The 22,797-nt window shown below is 36.3% G+C and overlaps 2 protein-coding genes across 2 annotated transcripts; both read right to left on the bottom strand.

Annotated features, from left to right (window-relative positions):
- Positions 1 to 596: 596 nt before the first annotated feature.
- On the bottom strand, positions 597 to 5,211 carry LOC117326633 (THAP domain-containing protein 3-like). Its single transcript, XM_033883394.1, has 5 exons — positions 5,053 to 5,211; positions 4,427 to 4,590; positions 2,415 to 2,629; positions 1,713 to 1,868; positions 597 to 631 (listed from the first exon to the last, which is right to left on the bottom strand). The coding sequence occupies exons 1-5, from the start codon at positions 5,209 to 5,211 to the stop codon at positions 597 to 599; spliced, it is 729 nt and encodes a 242-aa protein (XP_033739285.1).
- A 5,264-nt stretch (positions 5,212 to 10,475) lies between these two features.
- LOC117326632 (cell surface glycoprotein 1-like) lies at positions 10,476 to 16,394 on the bottom strand. Its single transcript, XM_033883393.1, has 4 exons — positions 16,328 to 16,394; positions 13,954 to 15,561; positions 11,435 to 12,366; positions 10,476 to 10,741 (listed from the first exon to the last, which is right to left on the bottom strand). The coding sequence occupies exons 1-3, from the start codon at positions 16,392 to 16,394 to the stop codon at positions 11,612 to 11,614; spliced, it is 2,430 nt and encodes an 809-aa protein (XP_033739284.1). The 3' UTR covers positions 10,476 to 10,741; positions 11,435 to 11,611.
- Between the last annotated feature and the right edge of the window lie 6,403 nt (positions 16,395 to 22,797).

Raw genomic sequence — 22,797 nt, 5'->3', positions numbered from 1 at the left:
AAGATTTTGATAAATTAGCTGAGAATCTCATTTCAAAGAAACGTATTGTTACAAAAGCCATGCAACATGGACTGACTCATGAACAAACTGCATGTGAATGTTATGCAAATGTTACATCCAATAACATATATCAATGTGGATTTTTCATCTGCCCCAGTTGCCCCTTCTTAGGAGCATCCCCAGACCGTGTTGTGTTTGACACCACAGCCCGATCATGGGGTTTGCTTGAGGTGAAATGCCCTCAGTCCAATTCTATTGTTGAATTGGGGTATTTGAAGCTTGTTGATAATAATTATGCACTAAAGAAAACACATGATTATTATTTACAGGTGATGGGACAGATGGCAATGACCGGAATGCCATGGTGTGACTTCTTCGTCTGGTGCCAAAGTGACTACAACTTGGAAAGAATCAACTTTGATTTAACTAAGTGGGATGAAATGCAATGCAAACTGGAAATGTTTTACTTCAATTATTTTCTTCCACTTCTTGTAAAGTGAACTTTATATCTTGCTCACCTAGATTCGAAAGAACAAGAATTATTTCAGTGTTGCTGCCTATAGCTACTATTACCATGTTTTACCATCATCCATCCATCACACTTGACTTCCACCATTCAAAAGAATAACTTCTGTAAAAATCCAAAATTGTTAATTAATACAACTTGTAAAAAGAGTTGCACAGCTATGCTTCATTATGTCAGTGGTTAATACAGTGTATTACATAAGAGTTTCATAACTTAATAACTTATGTAACAAGAAAGCAGATGGCCTTAATTGTCCTTTAAATTTCTTTCTGTTTATTATTTTGCTAATAATACAAAATATGTCGTAGAAAGATAAGTTTGAATTACACAAAGCCCCATAACTTGTTGCAAAATATGGTTAAAATCAAATGTCATTTTAATCGAAGATTTGAGAAGCTGCCTTTTTAAATTACATTACTTTCCAGTCCCATGGGATAAATAATGAAGTCTGTTGATCATATACAGACTGTAGACTTAAAAATCTAATTTAACATGTAGAAACAGTGACCTCAGTTTTGATCCCAGGTGGTTGCAATAGTTTTGTAAAAGATATGCATTTTTTTGAACCAAGTGTATGAAGTTTCATGACAAGTGGACCACGAATGAAGTTGATAGACTGAGCATATCATTTGGTTACATATGTTTGTACGAGTTCGAGTCTATCTGTACTAGTTTTACCAATTTAACTAAATTGATGGTAAAAATCAAAATCCAGTGGAAATAATCAACATCTAGTGGTAATGATGATACACCTGTGGTAATTATGATAAGTGTCATTGGCGAGCGAATTTCCACTTTTCTAATCCCTAGTGTGTATATGCCTAACTTTTGCCAAAATTCTTTGGGGGAAACACAACTTCCCATCATGTGTATAATGTATACAAAGTTTCAGAGATCAATTCAAAATATGAAGAATTTTGAACAAAGAAAAACCTGGTTGCAGTACCATAATTATGTCTGAATATTGTAAAATCTTCCAGATCATGACAACTTCAGAACAATTTTCCTCTGAAATTTGTTAACAGGCAACATACAGTCCAAACCTGATTAACAGAGCCAGCAAGAGTGAGTGGCAACACAGTATCAAAGATTTTGTACTCTTTACATCTTCTGATGGCTCTTTATACATGGATTCTTAGCCTGGCAATTTCATGTGTACTTTTGACCTCATGTTTTGAAAACTGACCTTTTAGACCAAGAAAAGGTGGAATCACGAGTTTCACACCAACTTTCTGTAAGAGATCCTGAATCAGGAATCCCTTGTCAGCCATCACCTCATCCCCTACATCAAGGAGGTCCAGCAACCCTGATACTCTGGTTATTTCCTTGTCAGAAATGGAACCTGTGTGTAGAGCACTTACAAAGCTTATTGCACCACAAGGAGTTATGCCTATAAAACCTTTAAAAGTAGTGTGGGATTTGTAATTAGAATACGTTTCAGAGTTCAATACCTTAGCACTGGGGGTTTGAGCTCGTAACTCAGTACAGTCTACAATCACCCGAGTATTGGGGTATGTAATTTTGAAACAATCTGGCATATTCATATCTACGTTACTTCTAGATGGCCAAATGGGTAAACTTCCAAACATGAAATATAAATAATTCACCCATGTAAGTAACAGTCTACTAACAGTGCTAGTAGATACACCAAACCGTATGGCAAGGTCATGTTCATTGAGACCTTGCCTAATACGGCATAAAAACATAAAAAACTGATCTATGAGGGGAAGGGTTTCACAACGAAACGGGTCATCCTTATTTTCCACGCCTACCCTCTGACGTTGGACCTGGCTCCAGTGTGTCATATTTATGGCACTTGGTTTAAGGCTTTCATATACTGCTTTAATGCAGGCATAGGTCTTGAAACCAGTATACATATTTAAAGTACTTTCATCGGATGTAAACCTTTCAAGACAAAACCTTTGCATCTGTTGTTTTGCTAATCTGGACTCAAGATCTGCAATATAGAGTCTAGATATTTCGAGCTTTTCCCTGTCTGTCAATGGCTCAGAAGCATAATCGTGATCCTGGCTTGGGATGGGCTGCCACTGGTGACCATTATCTGATGGTTCAGTAACCCTCGAAGTTTCTTCTATGTCATGTCTGTAGAGAACAAAAGTTTTATAGATTATTTCCATACTACTGTATGTACACAATGGTCACTTTTTTTTATAAATCGAAAGCAAAATATTATTGTTTATAAACAAAAGCTTTCATATTGCCAATTTTTTCATTTAAAAGACTTTTTTTTTCAAAATGCAAAATAAAATACAATATAATGAATTTCAACAACAATATGTTGTTATGTTGTTGAAATGCAATCATAAGAATTATTGAGAATTAGAATATCTAACCATGAAGGTTTTAGATTTGTCTATAATTAATGAGTGATTTTCAACTGCACACCGAGCCTCTGGGACTTGAACCCAGCATCCAAAAACAATTGGACGGTACCAAATACAAAACTCTGCTCATGCAAAACTATGAAAATCAACAAAAAATGTAATTTTCTTCATGAATTCCTGCACATGCCATTATTGATTTTCACATGATTATAGGAAATGTTACAATGAACACCATATTCTTGTATTATGACATCCAAGAGTTACATTGCCTTTTCAGTGTTTTCAATAATTAATACAATTAAAAAAGTTCATATGGTTACCCATTTTATATACTATATTATCAGTGTATCCAATAATCCAGATTTATTGATAACCCATGCACTGCAGATCTAGAATAATCCAATGGACTGCCACAGCAAAAGTATGCACAGGTAATTAGACTTTAGAGTGAATCTGTTTTTAGGAATGTGTCCACCTGTGTTGATTTCATTGTTAATAATGGCAACCTTAATTTTATGGTAATGGAATAGTTAATCAAAGTGTATAAAGTAGACATCATGTAGTTAAACATGAATATCTCGGCATGTAAATAAGAAAATAACATTCTGTCTAGTTTATAAATATCACCTGTACACCAATTCACACAATGTGCCCGAGTTTGGAGGATTTTTCTCCTTATGACAGGATACATTGGGAGTTCCAGTACATCCATTGATGTTCCTAAATTGTTTATATAGGCAAATTGATATGTATATATATATAGCGAGTTTTCCCAGTAATAAAAAATTTGTTCCTGTATCATATCAAACCTTTTTTTATCAGGGTCGTGCTGTGACATATAATTATAACCATATGTATGAAGCACTGTATCATATTTCAAAGCAAGGTCTTTAGGATTTCATAATTCATTACACCAGCTGAATTCTTCATTATGTTTTGGCGGAAGTTGTATAACTAATGAAACCGGACAACTTGATTCTGGAAATCCTAACACGTACACAGCACTGAAAAAAATGTGGTATATATATTCTGCCAATATATACTGTACACACATATATACAATGTAGTGGATTAAAGCAGGTTTTGTACAATGAATCAATTTACTCCAAAATTGATCATTTTCACCATTGGCTTATAATTACTTCTTAAGAGTCGTAGAAGAAATTGCATAAAATATCAAATGGATTTGTAAAAATCAATTTTAAGGTAAATTTTTCCATAAATATTTAAAACATTTGAAATTGTATAGAATCTAAATGCTTGTTTTCTCATGAATATTACCATAATAAAATGTAATTTTGAATGTGTCATTTTTATTTATTACCAACAAATGTGAAAGTATATCTGTGTGATCAATTTAAGCTACCTGGTAGGTCATTATTAACTTAAGTCACACGATACAGAAAGTAACATTTTGATGGTATGTAGTAATGGGTTCACCTGAATTTGAAACTAACAATATGAACACCAGTGATCAGGTAAAAACAAGAGAAAACAAACATCGATTTTGAATGCACTAAAATGAATTTTAAACATTGCACTGCATTGTTCTCACTGGACAAATTGACGTTTTTTGGGGGGTGGTCTCTCCAGTTTATTTGTTATCCACTGGAATAATGTGGGAACTGCACCATCTTTAAGTTTCTTTATTCCAGTCAGTGTCCTCTTAAACTGCTCTGGGGTGAAGTGCTCAGAGCAAACATATGTAGAACTTGTAACCTGTATTGTAACGACATATATAATCAACTCAACATTTAATTTATGCAGGACCACACAATCATATATAGATCCATATTCCTATGCCCCTTATGCTTTCACATCTTCTTACTGACATGTCAAACTCCTTTGATAGACTGAATATTAGCTATTTAGAGCTATTTAGACCTAGATCTACAAGTCGTTTTGTGTGGAATTATAAAACATCAGAGGCCTAGTTATATACTAACATGAAATCTTTCATACGATGTAAATTTATAGCCGTGATATATCGTAGCTGCTAATTATATAATAGTAATATGGAATCAATGAAGCTAATCAAGTAATGATGTAAATAAGAATAAACATGTTCACTAGTAGGCCTAGTACAAAAAGTATGCTGCATTGATTGCGATGATCGAGTGTTACTGTAGGGCCCATACCGAGTGGTCATGAATTTGGGGGGGGGGGGGGGCATGCGAATACCTTAAACAATGGACCCTCGTCTCTCCTTATTGCGACAATCCATCGCTTTTTCAGCGATTCCGCTTTCGGAATGAGGTGGAATGAAATTTTCAGGTCACTGGTGGCTGCTTTCCTCGAGTCGTTGGTGCAAAACGGTACACAACAGTGCTTCGCAGCCATGCCGCTTGTATACATAGATGGCGCTGACTGTGCGCCTACAGCCTCGTTTTCATTATAGTGGCCATGACGCACGAGAAAGGAGTATTGAGTCTAAACATTCAGTTGAATAAATGTACAACTGCTGATGTACCCACCTATTACAGTCCATGGTGCATGGGAATTCAACGATATCAGGATTTGGACAAGGAAATATTGGGACAGATAGCAGCTGCACAATAAAACTTTGATTGTATTATGATTAAATAAAAATATATATGGCCAAATAAAATTAATTTCTTGTTTCTTAGGCCTTCCCTCATCAGTTTTGAAGTCAATAAAAGCCCCTAATTGTATGTCTTTTTCCTGGTTGAATGAAAACAAACCAAGACCAAATTTGGTTCAAATCCATTCATAATTTTATGACTAGTAGCGATTTAAAGGAATTACCTTAATTTTCTTGCTTCACTCATGAAGGACCCGGGGTGTCTTGGGACTGATAAATAGGTTAACTTTGTGACTGAACTATTTATTTATAAAGTCAGTTTTGTCTTACCATCTATGGTGATTTCAGATAAGTTCTTTCCTTGCCAGGTGTTCACCTTTCCACTTTCAACAGCTAGCAGAAGTTGCGATACCTGAAAAGTGAAAAATATGTTTTTGAAAACAAGACCATATAATTCACAATTTCGTTTGAACTCTAGATCTAGCCTTGGAAGCTTCCTGTAGAATTTCATTGAATTGGGTTCAGCGGTTTTGGAGAAGAAGTCGAAATTGTTTATGATGGACAGACCAAGCACGGCGCTGGACAAAAGGCGATTGCAATAGGTCAACTGAGACTTTGTCTCATCAGGTGACCTAAAAAACACTCATATGGAACTGTACATATCTCATCTTCACTTACATCTTTGGATAAAATTGGGTATATATGCCAACATTTTCACCTCAAGCAGACCATTTTGTGGACTGCATACCACATTTTGCTAAAATCCACTGAATAACTCCAGAGAAGGAGCCCAAAATCAACTTTTCTTACTTTTATTCTATGTAATCAAATATTAATGTAAACTTATATTTATCTCCCATGGGGAACAATTTGCCATCATACTATACCTTGACATGCTTTATATATTCTTACATATCAAGTCATCAAGATCTGCAGTTTCTGGGTCTCAAGAAAGTTGACTATAATTTACCTATTGTGCTTTGCCCCTTGGAAAATCAAAGGGCCAAAAGGCCCTGAGAAATGTAAGGGTCCGAGGTCATAAGAAAAGACATTTTAATTTGGATTTTATAGTATCAGACAGCTACAATTCTATAAATATTCAAGAAAACTATATAATATATCTATCTGCTGACAACTTCCCAATAGCTGAGTATATTTCTTTCCCTATTTTGATATACTTCTGGATCAGTAAAGCTGCTTGTAAACTTTGAAAAAAAAATCAACTGAAGGACAAATCAGTCTATTATAACAGTTGAATGTACAACTAGAGATATAATCCAAGATGTACACAGGATAAGTTTTTTTTATTTATACTACATGTATAAGATGTTAATAAGGCCTAGCAAATATCTATTTTATGACCCTAGTAACATCAACAAGAGGCCCATGGGCCTTAACGGTCACCTGAGATTTGAAATATTTCAATAAATTTAACTTACACTTCTTGGCCTGACATATCAGTCTAAGGGATCAGTCAGGGCCAACATGTGCATGCCATTAAGCAGTCATCCCATGTTGATAATGTTAACAAATCTAGAATGAATTTCAAAACAAATAAAACAAATGGTAGTCATAAATGTGATTTCCCTATAACTATAGTAAAGTTTATCCCCTCCCATGGGGCAAACGCGAGACCCCTGGGTCATGAAATTCACAATTTTGGTAAAGTGCCTTAAGACCCTTCCATCTATGAAGAGCATTTGATTCCACCATATCTGAGAGTAGAGAAGAAGATTTTTGAAGTTTTTGTCAATTTGACCCTTTTTGGCCCCGCCCATCAGCCCCTGGGGGTCAACCAGGGCCAACATGTACATACTATCAAACTGTCATCCTATGCTGATAATTTAAACCAAGTTAGCATAAATTCCAATAGAAATCCAACAAATAATAGTCAAAAATGTGATTTCCCTATATAAACTATAGTAAAGTTTACCCCCTCCCCAGGGGTAAACGCGAGACCCCAGGGTCATGAAATTCACAATTGTGGTAAAGCACCTGAAGACCCTTCCATCTATGAAGAGTATTTGATTCTACCTTATCTGAGAGTAGAGAAGAAGATTTTTGAAGTTTTTGTTAATTTGACCCTTTTTGGCCCCACCCCTCAGGCCCCTGGGGTTCTGGGACCATATAATTCACAATTTTGGTTGACCTTCAGCCATAGAAGCTCCCTGCCAAATTTCATTGAATTTGGTTCAGTGGTTTTGGAGAAGTTGAAAATGTAAATTGTTTACGGACACACGACAGACGACGGACGACGGACGACGACGAACAACAGGCGATTAGAATAGGTCACTTGAGACTTTGTCTCAGGTGACCTAAAAATGCAAATATTTTAACCTCTGATAGAAAACTGTGGTCGTGCTGTCAGACGAGACATATACATATAGTTTTGACAAACAAGACACCAGTACATCAGTCATGGATCATAATCATTAAGATTCTTTTCAAATAAACAAATAATATTCTTATTTAATAAAATCCTCATGAAAAACGGCAATGCTAAGTTTGTTACAACTTGCCTTCAATTCCTGTTTATAAGTCCTGCGTATTCTAGGGACATACAAATACATATGAAACTGTGAACGGTCGCTGGTTTAGTTACATTAAACATAACCGCCATTTAGTCGTTAGTCACGTGACAGCTGAAGTTATCCTGTGGAATGTTTGGCTGCAAAGCTATATATAGAATTGTAGACATTTGACTGCAAAGCTATATATAGAATTGTAGACATTTGATTATGTAAACACGGTTAGTTTTAGGCTTATATGAAATATTCCTGTATATGAACTTAGAATGAACATACGAGTCTAAGACATGTGGATAGTTTCTCTGTGGACGCATGTACATGTAAATTTCCATAACGATAATACTGAAGCCAAAGGCATCCTGACATAATAAACAATACAGAATAAAGAAACTTTGATTACCCCATCACAACTAAATTTGGTCAAAATTCTTTTAGTTGTTTCAGAAGTTGGTAATATTACATGCAGACGATAAAAACGATCAAAATAGACATTTCATGGTGACCAAAATCAAAGTTGGCCATCCGTCAGCCATTTTGTTTTTTTTCTCAAATGGACTATGCACAACACTAGGGATCAAGAAAAACCTACATACAATCAGGGTTTGCGTTGAAGCCATCCCCATAGCCTTTTGAAGTATAGAAAATTGAAAGGACCCCATTTTTTTCTGGAAACTCCATTCAAATTATTCGCAGGGACCCAATTTTATCTGAAAAGGACCCCATTTATGAAATGCCCAGTGCAAACCCTGTACAATATAAGAGAGAATGACATGTACGCAGCACTTCTCAAGAAATAGTGCTAACTGTATCCTAGTGTTATGGTTGTTTATAAATCAGAAATAGTGATAAAACAATCACTGTCAAATTCAAAAATATATTGTTGTCAACCATGGTATCCCTGTTTAATCCCAAAATAGACTTGCACAGCAAAAGACTGAGGTAAAGCTACATGTGTACATATGATAACTGAGAATAATCAATCCTGTATTAAAAAAAAAATTTTTTTTTACCTATAACAAAAATTGTCCAAGGTCAGATGGACGAACAAAACCGATTAACAGACCATAAATGCACATATTTAAGGGCGAATTAAATGGCCTACCATCTGACCATGCATATGTACAATTACTGCATGACATACCTTTGTCAATTCACGGGTTGAATGTGACAGTCTGTAGTTTTCTTTGTGGGTTTTGACATCATGCCCTAGATGCGTTGCAAGCATTTCTAGCTCCAGATCAGTCATATCCAGGATCTAAAGTCAAAGAAATATCCAAATCAATTTTTCACTCTGATCCATAACTGGAGAACATTTTGCCTATTTCATTAACATGTTGTCCTGGAATAGTTACTGTGACATTGACATCACAAGTTAACACAATGAAACTCAAAACTTCTTGAGGTAAACATTATTATGGTCCTTATATAAGAGTGTATTCCCAAGAAATAATTCAGCTGCTAGACCCCTTATACACAGACGGATGGAGAGGAAAACTATAGTCCCCTGGTTTCATCATCAATAAAATGTTAAATAAACAACTAGAAATTTGTTTGTAAAACATGGATACCCCATTTCCGGCTATGTCAGCAATAAGCATTTCTCTAGGTCAAGTCAAACCAGAACAAACCTGAACGTAGAAACTATACCAATATCCTGGGGTCAAGGTAATCAAAAACTTGTTTAATCAACACTACTCATTGAAATGTATCAGCATGTGAAATTATATGGCCCTATACCCTGCCCTCCAAAAGTTCTGTGACACATTATATTATCCTATATAACAAAAATTAAACCCATAAAATAATTAAACCTGTTGCAATTTCTTGGAGATAATTCATTTGTCAGTGATGATTGCAAATATTTTCAAAAATATTCCACCTCATGATATTAAATTTGTACCATAACAAATTACATTTCATTGATAAATACAATCCCTCCAAAAAAAACTGTTTTAGTTTCCTTTTTCCAAATCTCTGAAAACATATTTCATTAACATTCATTTTGAGCATTCTAAATAACCAATACACATTGTCGATAGACTAATTTATAACTGCTTTAACTGAATTTAAAAATATTTTGTCTGAAAAGTGTAATGGAACTTTTGGAGGGCAGTATATATAGGTCTTATAGTTAGGCCAGAACTGACCTAAAAATTACCCAGACAGACCTACGTACGTCCTAAACTGGTTGATGTGGCCTTACTTAAGTTTGATTTACTCGACTATACAGACATGTACATTCATTTGCTTATTAAATTACCTTTGGCTCAAAATAGTTGGCCACTGCAGTTCTGTATCGCCACATGTAAACTTCAACACAGTCAATAACTGTACCTGTATATATTACCAGCTGTCATGATAACTACCAAACACGCAAGTCAGCTTCCAACAATATATCCATAATGAACATAATATATATTAAAGTAAGTAATTCTAGATGTTCTTCACATAGTAGTAAAGCATCTAATCTTAACGTTTTTAGGCTATAGCTAAACAAAATCAATTTAAAATAACAAACCTGAGAGACTGTGGCTATATATTTTCTAAGTGATGTTGAGCTGATTCTATCAGGATGTTGAAGGTTGGGGCAACTGTCAACAATTTCTCTGAGCTCGGTGTTGCTCGTCAGCAGAGTCTCTGAGCAAACCCTAGCGAATATGTATTCGTTGGTGGATCTGATCCCGACTTTATCTCTCAGGCTGTTAAGGAGGTCAATGGCATCCTTGCTGTCTGGTGGCAGCAGGACATATATGCGTCCACATTTTTCCGTGACTTCCCTGCTGAAATGACCATGTCCATTCTACAAAATACAAATACAAAGAAAACAATTAATGAACACAAATGATGACCCAATTTAATCATTTATTGGAACCCAACTACCCAGTCTCCTGGGAGACAGGACTTAAAATCATATAATCATGTAGCTGTCAATTGACATCTGCTGAAAGTACCAAATTAAAGTATTGCATACATCAGTGCACATCCTTCAGCACTTTTGTGGGAGTGAAAATCCCCAGTAATCCTGTAAAAAAAAAAATTTAAACGATAGCATTAGGATATGAATCTCTAACCAAATTACCAATGTGTGGATATGACAGAAACCTTTCTGTCTAAATCCAGAATGAGGCTCTGTGAACACAATGTTGAGATTTGCTTTATTACGGTTTCTCCCCAGGATTTTGGGGTTACAAAAAAACATAGTCAAGTTGCAATTAATACAATGTAATAAATTATTATTCAAAGTGTAGGCACAGTAATTAACAAAATGGCAAGACACGGGCTTGTGGTAACTTGTTACCAGTAATCACAAACTAAGATTATCCAGACATTGCTATAAAGAGAACCTAGATTTATATATAAATATGTACACTGTTTGTAAAGTAGAAACTAACATACTGGTGTTATGTCCAGATATTAATGTTTTCATTTAAATTTTTAATTTATTGAATATAATATAGTCATTACGACAAGACTTGTATATATATCAACAAACCTGCTGGCTAATACTTTGTCCGCATGTGATAATGCCAGGTCAAATTCACCACGCTGATCCTCATGCCAGTTGGGCCTCTTCTCGTAGTCCTGAACTTTCAAGTCTTTGACTTCAGCCCGCCTTCGCTTGTTAAACAGGATCAACCTGCACATGGTAAATTTGGCAAGTTTTGTCCAATCACAAGGTGTCGGGCATTTCTGCAGTGCTGTGGATGTTTCTCTTATGTTGCACATAATGAATTCTGTGAGCGTTTTCAGATCTTCTGTCAAAGGAATGGTCTGTACCTGTAATATTGTGTTTGAAGTTGCCTTCGTTGGCAAGCATTTCCAACTTAATTGTACGCTCTTCTGATCTTTTCGGTAGTAGCCATATTTTGCTGACTGTTGGTTCCAGCTTATGAGCATTCAAAAGGTGACGTGAAATTTTGCTTTTGATCATTTTTCCACAGAATGTGCAACAATTCTGTTTATCATACACTTGCTTACATCCTTCTTTCTTTTGGCTTTTTGGCAACAGTCCAAATATTGGTGTACCACACTTGTCATTGGTGTCCTTAGTACTCTCATTTGTATTGTTTCCTCCTGATGTAATGTCTGTGTCAATGTTGAAATGAGGTCCAAGTTCTCCAGGAACATACTCATTGACGATAACATCAGACATTTCACTGTCTGAAACGTGGTCATCAAATTCCTTTTCTGTACAGTTTCTCTTCGCAATATTGTGATCAACAAAAGCCTCTGTAATGGCCTTTCTTTTCCTTATTTTTATTTCATCAAAGTCACCGTCATCATTAGATGTGACATGTTCAATTTCGCTTTCAGTACACTGGAAATTAGGATCACGGTTGCTATCATCTGAACACTCGATATTAGGATCATCGGTACTGTCATCTTCTGAATACTCTTCCTCCAGGCCTAGGTTCATCTCTAAAACTAGAAAATTTCAATACAATGTTATATGCTATTACATGTTCATGTAGGTAATATTTGTATGGGGAAAGGCAAATACCACCCATAAATTCTCATTCTGGAATATAAATGTTTATTTTTTTTTTTTATATTCTCAAACACGTTTTACACTTACAGATATTGTGGGGGCATTTTGTGTCACAAGATATTCTGAAAGGATCTTGGTATCCACCATCATTAATCATATAGTAATATCAATCATTCAATGACAGGGACAGACTATTTCACGATAGATATACAGTGGAACCTCCATAAACCGAACATGCATGGGACATGACTATTTGTTCGGTTTACAGAGGGTTCAGTTTGGAGAAGTTGATCGAAAAATGACTGGTCGAATTCCAGATATAATTGGTTGGACGATGTTTTATTAGAATGCACCCGATTACAAACCGGCACATACATACGTAGACAATCTGGTTTGTCTGAATAATATGCATATCATGAAAGTTAATCAATGTATATATTGCATAATATATAAGAAAGGCAAATGACTATAACTTTAGTTTTAAACAGTATTTCCACATGCACAACAACACTTTATGATAGACCTACATTTTGTTACATCCAGTGAAGCTTCGTCATGTGGATGGGGCAGATAGTCCGGAAGGGAATATTTTACACATTGAATAATATTAAAGGGTACGTGTGAAGATGCTTTGTTTAAAATCAATTACAATTGATCAGTTGATACTTTGTACATTGTAAGTGCGTGGCGTTCAGTCTTTGGTTATTTACAGTTGGCCTACCAATGCACAATGGGCCTACAACGGCAACATAATGTCATATCACGATCGCGCTAATCACGTTTTGCAGCTGCGAAATAATCACTGACCAGTGTTTGTTTGACTCTTTCAGAGCTGACCTTACTTACAAATATATCCAGGTATAAGAGATTTTTGAAAACACAATCTTAAACGTCATTTTGATTTTGAATGAATGATTTCAACTTGTCAAGGCATTCGCGGGCCGCGCGATCTGTATCGCATGTGTTTCCGGGTCAGTACCATCATCATCTCTCTCGTGGAGCTCTAATCCTCAGGAATCTCGAGCTAATACCAAGGTCTTCCTCAGCCATGATAACTTAAGCAAGGGAAGTCATGATTCTAATTACGGGGTGTTGTCATCCGGGTCCTACAGTTGTATACACTTTCTAAACAGCGCATGGGTCGGTCCGAGACAAAGGTCATGAAAACTTACCTGTGTCACGTTTGGCTGGCTCTGACTTTGACACTTCGTATTATGTGGGTTTAAAACAACACAAACAGTGGTCAAGGGACCCTGGCATGTCTGTGTATTACCAGGGTTTTCGTCGTAACCGATTCGTATTAAGTGGGTAAACAATATAAGCACATTGTGCACAGTTTGCGGGGGATTTGATTTTCATTCAATTCGTATAAAGCGAGTTTTTGTATTATCAGAGTTTGTATTAAGTGGGTTGGACTATATTACATTGTCATAATTATGAGACAGACAGGAACAAAAGCATATTTTCCCTCCTCTATATATGCTAAAGAATTCTTTGTTATAAGTGACAAGAATTTTACATACGTGAGGCAAACATGGAAGCCTGGAATATCACATCTGTAGGATCCTGCACAGTCTCTGACGTCTCATCTGTGGGAGCTTGACCTGTCACATCTGTAGGATCCTGCACAGTCTCTGACGTCTCATCTGTGGGAGCTTGACCTGTCACATCTGTAGGATCCTGCACAGTCTCCGACGTCTCATCTGTGGGAGCTTGACCTGTCACATCTGTAGGATCCTGCACAGTCTCTGACGTCTCATCTGTGGGAGCTTGACCTGTCACATCTGTAGGATCCTGCACAGTCTCTGACGTCTCATCTGTGGGAGCTTGACCTGTCACATCTGTAGGATCCTGCACAGTCTCTGACGTCTCATCTGTGGGAGCTTGACCTGTCACATCTGTGGGAGCTTGACCTATCTCATCTGTGGCAGCTTGACCTGTCTCATCTGTGGGAGCTTGACCTATCTCATCTGTGGGAGCTTGACCTATCTCATCTGTGGCAGCTTGACCTATTTCATCTGTGGGAGCTTGACCTGTCTCATCTGTGGCAGCTTGACCTATCTCATCTGTGGCAGCTTGACCTATCTCATCTGTGGGAGCTTGACCTATCTCATCTGTGGCAGCTTGACCTGTCACATCTGTGGGAGCTTGACCAATCTCATCTGTGGGAGCTTCACCTGTCACATCTGTGGGAGCTTGACCTATCTCATCTGTAGGATCCTGCACAGTCTCTGACGTCTCATCTGTGGGAGCTTGACCTGTCACATCTGTGGGAGCTTCACCTGTCACATCTGTGGGAGCTTGACCTATCTCATCTGTAGGATCCTGCACAGTCTCTGACGTCTCATCTGTGGGAGATTGACCTGTCACATCTGTGGGAGCTTGACCTATCTCATCTGTGGGAGCTTGACATGTCTCATCTGTGGGAGCTTGACCTGTCTCATCTGTGGGAGCTTGACCTGTCACATCTGTGGGAGCTTGACCAATCTCATCTGTGGGAGCTTGACCTATCTCATCTGTGGGAGCTTGACCTGTCACATCTGTGGGAGCTTGACCTATCTCATCTGTAGGATCCTGCACAGTCTCTGACGTCTCATCTGTGGGAGCTTGACCTGTCACATCTGTGGGAGCTTGACCTGTCATATCTGTGGGAGCTTGACCTGTCACATCTGTGGGAGCTTGACCAATCTCATCTGTGGGAGCCTGACCTATCTCATCTGTGGGAGCTTGACCTGTCACATCTGTGGGAGCTTGACCTGTCACATCTGTGTGAGATTGACCTGTCTCATATGTGGGAGCTTGACCTATCTCATCTGTGGGAGCTTGACCTGTCACATCTGTGGGAGCTTGACCTGTCATATCTGTGGGAGCTTGACCTGTCACATCTGTGGCAGCTTGACCTATCTCATCTGTGGCAGCTTGACCTGTCACATCTGTGGGAGCTTGACCTGTCTCATCTACGGGAGCTTGACCTGTCTCATCTACGGGAGCTTGACCTGTCTCATTTTTGGGAGCTTGACCTGTCACATCTGTGGGAGCTTGACCTGTCTCATTTTTGGGAGCTTGACCTGTCACATCTGTGGGAGCTTGAACTGTCACATGTGTTGTGGTATGAGCATTGTCATCATCACCTACAACAAATCAATTTAGTTTCTAAATCTTGTGCAATATCTGTTAATTTGAGGTGCACAATGACTGATATGACTACTGCCCAACACAATAAATACCCTGGGACTGTAAGAATAAAATCAATATATATCTATTTTGATATATTTTGTTCAATCAATGAATGTATCACTAATTAAGAGAATATCTGAATGTGGCACATTTTAACAACTTTAAAACTCTTATGAACGCTCGTCATTCTGAATGGTCATGCACTGCAACTGCATGATTATCTTTGTTACAACCACAAGTCAGAAAACTTTAACAAAATTTGATACTTTTTTTTATTCTAATGAAATTTCACTTGAAATTTGAACATTTAATTTTGCTTTATATTATATTTCGGTGTTCATTGAGATGTGAACTAAGTCATGTCTTCTTATTCAGATAATACTTCATCTTTGTACATTGCTTAAAACTGAACATGCAAAGTCTGAAACAAATTTACAGGATTTTTGCTTTAAATCATGCAACAAAGGTTTGATACTTGTAAAATTGTGGCATTCAAGATCTTTGCTGTTAAGTTTTACAGACAAAATTAGAAAAACTACATTTCATATGATAGTCCTAGGCCAAATTAAAGGGCTTTTCAAGGTTGAGCAAATCATGAAAGGGCATAGAGATGACTTGTACATTGATCAAATATGTTGTAAATTTGGGCTTAACATAACTGACAGATTAAAACAAATAAAAATGAAATAAAAACAATGTAACAAGAACAATAAGTCAAACCTGCCTTAATCACCTCTCTATAAAAGTCACTTTGTTCTGTCAATGACAGATTGACTACAAAGACCATTATACAGATAAGTTTGACAAATGATAACATTTCATAAATAAATAAAGACTGTGTAAATTAAAGCAATTGTCAATTCAAATCTCTATTTATAGTCTTAGCAAGTACGGTTTACAAAACGTCAATAGCATCATATACCAAAGCGGAGCACACTAAATATGCAAGTACATGTACTGGGAAGTGGGTAAGTGGCGAAGACTGGGTGGCCTTATGGTGCTGACGAAACATACCAAAGTTCGGGTCTGTTTCAGTATCCTGAGTCCTGACTGAACAGATGTCAGCTATTTACAGTCAAACCTGCCTTAGCAACCACCTGAATTAAACAACTTCCTTTCATATGCGACCGTATTTCCCCTCCCAACGTTATTTACTATACTAGTGACCTGAATTAAGGGACTACCTGTCAGACGCGACTAACGACCATCATATCTGTGTCCCAAACGATGAAGAGCAACTTTTTTCAGCGACTTTTTTCAGTGACTTTCTGAGTTTAAAAATGGCAGCAGAAGCCATAATCAAAAAGAAACCGGACGAACTTGTCCGCTTTTGGCGATTAAAAAACACTTCAGAAATGCATGAAATGTCTTATTCTGCCTCATAAAATGTATTGAATTCATTATCTTTGCAGGCATAACACCCAAAAGCCAACGAAAGAACTTTACTTCTCAAAAAGGAGATGGGATATGGCGAAAAGACGTCCTAGCCATTCAGACAATTTTCACAAAATTTTGATAGATAGAAGTACAAAAATTTGCTTGGGAAGAATGAAAAAGAGTGCATAATCAGTCAACTTACTGTTAAACTGAAATTTATATTCTTTTTGAGACATTAGGACAGATATTTGCCAGTTGTAAACGTCTCCATCGTGATTAAGGAAATGCATTTATGTGACTAATAATCCATACGGACCAGGAATTGAGGAATTTTTTTTTTTTTTTTTTTTAAATGTATCCTGCACTGGAATTAATCAAATTAGCCATTCAAACTCTTTGATTTGTTTTAGAGGTTTCTTACAGGTTTTATTATATCCACAATCTTAATTGATGACTGAGGAAATCCCTTTTCATTTTTGTACTGATACTTGTAGCTGATACATTTTACATATGTGGCAGAATAATCATGAGCTTTCTTTTCGGGTCATTTTTTTTTTTATTAACTCCCTTGGAAGGTTACATAGGACAGGTTTGACTGTATATAACTAGAACCAATTACACAACAAAGAATACTGTATGATGCACCTCTCACTAGTTGCTTTATAAGCACTATAAGCAAAACCAAGTCCCCCTTTATATTTTACTTATAATAGAGCAGTAAAAATCTTACAATACACTTAAATACTGATTTCAGTGATTTGTTCTGATAAACTGACAAAAAAGCAAGTAGCAACGTACAGTTCATTAAAACTCTCAACCTTCCCTGAGATATATGATAATGATACATAATATCAATGTAGGCCTATTATATAACAATTTCCTCTTTCTTTGGGTATTAACAACTAGGTGAGATTCACAATGTATAATAGATCTACAGTTGAGTGTAGACTAAAGGTTACACCCAAGTGCACTCCGAGTGCACTCCATTTGGACTTGGAGTGCACTCCGTTTGGACTCCAGGTAAACTTGGAGTGCACTCCAAGTGGACTCCGAGTCTACCTGGAGTCCTTTAAGACACCATGTCTGCCCCAGTTCTATAATCAGACTATATCATATATATATATCAATACTTTGATGCTTTTAATATAATTTACATATAAACAAATAGATATTTACAAATTACTTTTGTTCTGTTAATATTACTGTTAACATTTGTTTAGTCTACTAGGAATATTTCTTTTATTGTTAATACATGGTAATAATGCCTACATGTTAAATTTATATTTATTAAGATCCATAAAAGACAGTTATACAATTCATGCTATAATCAGGTTTCTATGAAAGTTAATTGCTTATTATTTCATATTTCATTTAGATGTAAGTAAATTGTATTTCATTTTATTAAGGAATTGAAAATTATTTTTATATTTATTACTGTACATATATCATGACTCTATATTATGTTATTGATTATTCAAAATATTGAAAGTTTACAGTATTTAATGAATTATGCGTTTTTATTTAAGACATTCTCTACATATATGTACTCAATTCAGGCAAGTAATTATAAAATAAACAATCATTTTAGTTTATATAGGTTATATATTTAAATGTATCATTAGAAAAATATACATTTACAACTGTACATATTTACGAGTATTACCTAGTTAAATTAATATTCTGACATAACGTACACACAAGTATGTAGTTCTGTACTACCAATAATAAATGACAGTATCTGTTTAATTGCTATTATTATTGGCCATGCATGACTGACTCTGGCCTGACACCCCTGATACGGTGCCAGGTAAGTTTTAGGAGCCAGCTACAGGTACTGTCCTGGGTTCACAGAAATACCTGTGTCAATACTGTCACTGTATGGCTTCAAATGATGAAGCTGTGCAAAGCATGGTCACAGTGTTATAACCTCAGGCCAATTAACAGAACAGTAAGATTATATATATAATCTCCTGACTTGAAGGAAAGGATTGTAGCTCTCCGTTTGAGAGGCCTTAATCAGACCAAAATTACATGTATAAACGAAATACCAGTGTAATTAAGGTGGAAATATCAAGATAAGTTGTAAAACCATTAACAAATTGGTTAACAGGTTTAAGAAGACAAACTCTATTGAAATGAAGTCATTCTTTACTTAAATTAGAAAGTAAAATAAGCTGTTTCTTATTACATTGTAACCTGTCTAAACCGTGAGTCATTGAGACCAAACGTATTGGCTGGTTTATGCAGGTGTCCGGTATGTAGAGGTACAATGTTGAATGATATCAGTTCAAAAAAAATTAATGCAAATCAATTTCAGAAATGATGCAGTTCTTATCTTGTTATATTCAAAAATATAAAGACATTGCTTTAAAAAATTAATTGTAAAGAAAGAGATTAAAATAAAATAAATAAATGATTTCAGTGTAATTCAAAATGGTATAATGAATGTAAATTCACCATTTCCCAAAACCAACCTATAGCCTTATACCCTTAATTAGTACACATTGTTCTCATCCAGGAAATAAGATTATAGAGCCTGAGGTAAAATTTGCCTCAGGGCAGTTGGACACGGCAACCTATGGTATGTACCATTTACCTGTAAAACTGACCTGTTGGAACTACAGTACAGCTCGAGTGGCCATTGCTTAATCCACGCTATATCACGGACAAAATGAGGCTGTCCACTCAAATGTCCACAAGTGGACAAGAAGCCCACGCAATACCGCGAGCCGTGACGGATCAGCGTATACCGCGGACGTCCACGCTATACGACGATATGTCGCGGACCACCAGATACCGCGGTCCACTAGATACCACGAGACACAGTGGTCCACTAAATACTGTGGATCACTATCTAGCGTTGGCCCCTAAATCCATGGGAAGAACCACTAAAAAACATGAAAATCTTAGCCGTGAAAATCCATTGATTAATCGGATATCAAATCAGTCTGCATTCAAACAATTGTCTTTTCCCGAGCGTAAGTTATTATTGTGTACAGTAGCGATCCTCTACATATTGCCGTATTCCAGAAACACGTGTAAAGGTAGTTTGCAAGACAAGCAATACACTAAAGATGAAATAAAAGTATAAATTGTTTTAGAAGAACATTTTATCATACATGGTTCATAAGTGTTTTGCTTCTAAAGTGTTTCATCTCGGGTTGTGACGATGTATAGTTCAGGGCGGCGGACAAACCAGTTCTTACAGATGGTTTTGAATATTACTAACATTATATTATTAACAGAACCGTTACCTTTTATTGGACATATAAAATACTGTTTGATCGACCTACTTACTTTTTATTGATAACCACGCCATTTCGTTGTGTATTAGCACCGGAAGTTGGGCTGAACATGTGCGTATAAAATGTTACTGTAACTGAGTTGGCGTTTTATCCGATTTAATAGACAGCACTGACCGTTACAGTTGTACTCTGAACACCTCGGCAGTAATCACGCTATTGTTTCAGCAGTTTAAAGATTTAATAGGCGCCGGTGACTGTTTCATCTCTACACCTGTAAAAACATCATCCGGGTAGATCTACCGGTGTGTCAGAGATTTGTTCCGCTTTTTTATTATTGCGCCGACTCTAATTGGTTGATGGGCGGAGTCTGAGTGAATTGATAAAGAGTGACGGGTGTAGCATTGCCTCGGGCTTTGTTATCGATAGTTTTTTGCAGGCTTTTGAACTTGTTAGAAACTGAGCGTGCATTGAATTTTCGTAATTGATATGCAAAGATAAATGAGACACTGATAATATCTGACTAATTTTCAGAATACATTTTGAATTTTTGAAATCAATAAAGAAGAACGCTCCAGTAATCATTGATATAAAATAATATATAAGGATAAGAAATCGTGCTGAGTGACGTGAAAGCATTCATATCCAGTCAAAACAATCCACATGTGTCCCAATTAGTGATGGATAATTTTGCAGGTATCAACTATATTTGGTAGATAATACGACTGGGCTTATTTAAAAACAGACATGTTGATGTTCTGACCTAATTTTACCAACATATAGAATCTCGCCTATTTTTACAGTAGTGCTTTCGTAAACGCAACAGGTTATGTAGACTGCTTTTGATATATTGAAGAGACCATTTATTACAATAATATAGCGATAGTTTCTTATTCAGATAAAATATATAACCATGGAAAGATTATACTGTACAAATGTTTAACTTTTGTGTCAGAAATGAAACGTGTACTGTACTGTTTTGGGGCCTACTGTAGCTACGCATTAACCGAGCGGCTTCGCGCAATAACCATAATAATTATCGCGAAATGAAGAATGTTTAACGATCAATTAACATTGAATTAAATAAAATTCTATTATTTTACTTACTTATAAATGTGCCATTGTTCAGGCCGCCGTTGTTACGTATCAGATTTACGATGGATGTGTTTGTGTCTAATGATTTCACTCTGCCGAGATTTTCGCCGATATTGACTCGAATAGTTCGAACTCACGCTTATTTTCTGAAGCAAAATTTCGAATAATTCGAACCGGTTCGTCAATATTTATTTAATTTTGTTCGAACTAACCGGAGGTTTACCGTACATCGTAGTTAGTAAACTACTATTTGTAACCAGGAAATGGCAGTCGTCGTCGCTAGTCATTTTCTATGAAACATACATGTACATTTACTAGCACCGTGCCAGAAGTGTAAAAAAAATTTCATGCATTTTCCACCTTTTATTTAGTGTTAACTTTTATTGTTTCATACAGACAAAATACAACAAATATCGCTTCAGGACTGAACAGGATATGGACTGTACCTAGAAATGATTAACGAAGATTCGTGTTTTGTTGTAGGATATACAACGAGGACGAGGATATTTTGCATTTAAATAAATAACGAAGGCCGCAGTTATTACTTAAAATTGCAAAATATCCGAATCCGAGTTGTATATCCTGCATACCCACGATTAATAGTAAATTGTGTTCAGGATTTTGCATAGAGTTTTTGTCACATGTCGACTCCCTATTTTTCAGGTTGAACTGATTTCCATATAAGGACATAAGATAATTTACTTCACGTTCTAGTAACCAATGATGCATTGCATTTATTTGCTGCTAAGAGTATATCTTTTTCCCGGTTTCGGAGAATACACGGAGTATATGTTGACAGGTTGTCTGTCTCGTGCATTGGCAATAGCCAATCAGATAGGGCCATGGGTTAGGTGTAGATCGGGTATAGGTTGGGTAGTCATTCTAGCTCAGAACGTCGCACATGTAGTACGGCAAAATGGAAATTTTGCATACAGTAGATATATTGCATTTATAGAGGTATGTTTGGGTGTCGCTAAATGGTTAGAAATCCCAGCTAAAAAAAAAACAAAAAAAAACCTTAAGCATTGTCGGGCTGGTACACCTCCTATTCTCCTATAAATAGGTTTCAGGTTGGGTGGCGCGCTTGGTTTTTTAGGATTTTAATGCGACAACCTGTGAGAGGGGATGAAAAGGAGAAACATTGAGACGTATCTAATGTACTTTACTTACGATTTTTGAATAAACGCCGTCTCCGTCCGTACTAGCGGTGGAACATATGTGTTGGTTTTTGATATATATATATATGTATATATACGTGTAGGGAGTATATAGAGGACCCGCTTTTATCAGCAGAATTCTCATATAGTTCTTATTTTATTTTCATTTTATTGGCTTTGTATATACCTATACAAGTCTCTGATAAAAGTAATTGACATCATTTTTAATAAGTATAACGACAGTGTAATTGCTTATAACATAAATGTTTTATCATGGCCTTAGCTATGCTTATACAGACATATGGGCGTGATATTCTGC

Source organism: Pecten maximus, chromosome 4 (genome assembly GCF_902652985.1).
Source record: "Pecten maximus chromosome 4, xPecMax1.1, whole genome shotgun sequence".
NCBI lineage: Eukaryota > Metazoa > Mollusca > Bivalvia > Pectinida > Pectinidae > Pecten > Pecten maximus.
The sequence above is the reverse complement of the archived record's forward strand: the minus strand, read 5'-3'. Positions and strand labels throughout refer to the sequence as shown.

What these genes read in the sequence shown, in the direction of transcription:
- LOC117326633 (XM_033883394.1), bottom strand. Translation starts at nt 5,211, where the DNA reads ATGGCTGCGAAGCACTGTTGTGTACCGTTTTGCACCAACGACTCGAGG. An exon ending in ACGAGGGTCCATTGTTTAAG is followed by an intron (nt 4,591 to 5,052) that starts GTATTCGCATGC and finishes GTTACAATACAG; the next exon opens with GTTACAAGTTCTACATATGT. An exon ending in AAAAAACGTCAATTTGTCCA is followed by an intron (nt 2,630 to 4,426) that starts GTGAGAACAATG and finishes TGTTCTCTACAG; the next exon opens with ACATGACATAGAAGAAACTT.
- LOC117326632 (XM_033883393.1), bottom strand. Translation starts at nt 16,394, where the DNA reads ATGGTCTTTGTAGTCAATCTGTCATTGACAGAACAAAGTGACTTTTAT. An exon ending in TAGAGAGGTGATTAAGGCAG is followed by an intron (nt 15,562 to 16,327) that starts GTTTGACTTATT and finishes GATTTGTTGTAG; the next exon opens with GTGATGATGACAATGCTCAT. An exon ending in GGCTTCCATGTTTGCCTCAC is followed by an intron (nt 12,367 to 13,953) that starts GTATGTAAAATT and finishes GAAATTTTCTAG; the next exon opens with TTTTAGAGATGAACCTAGGC.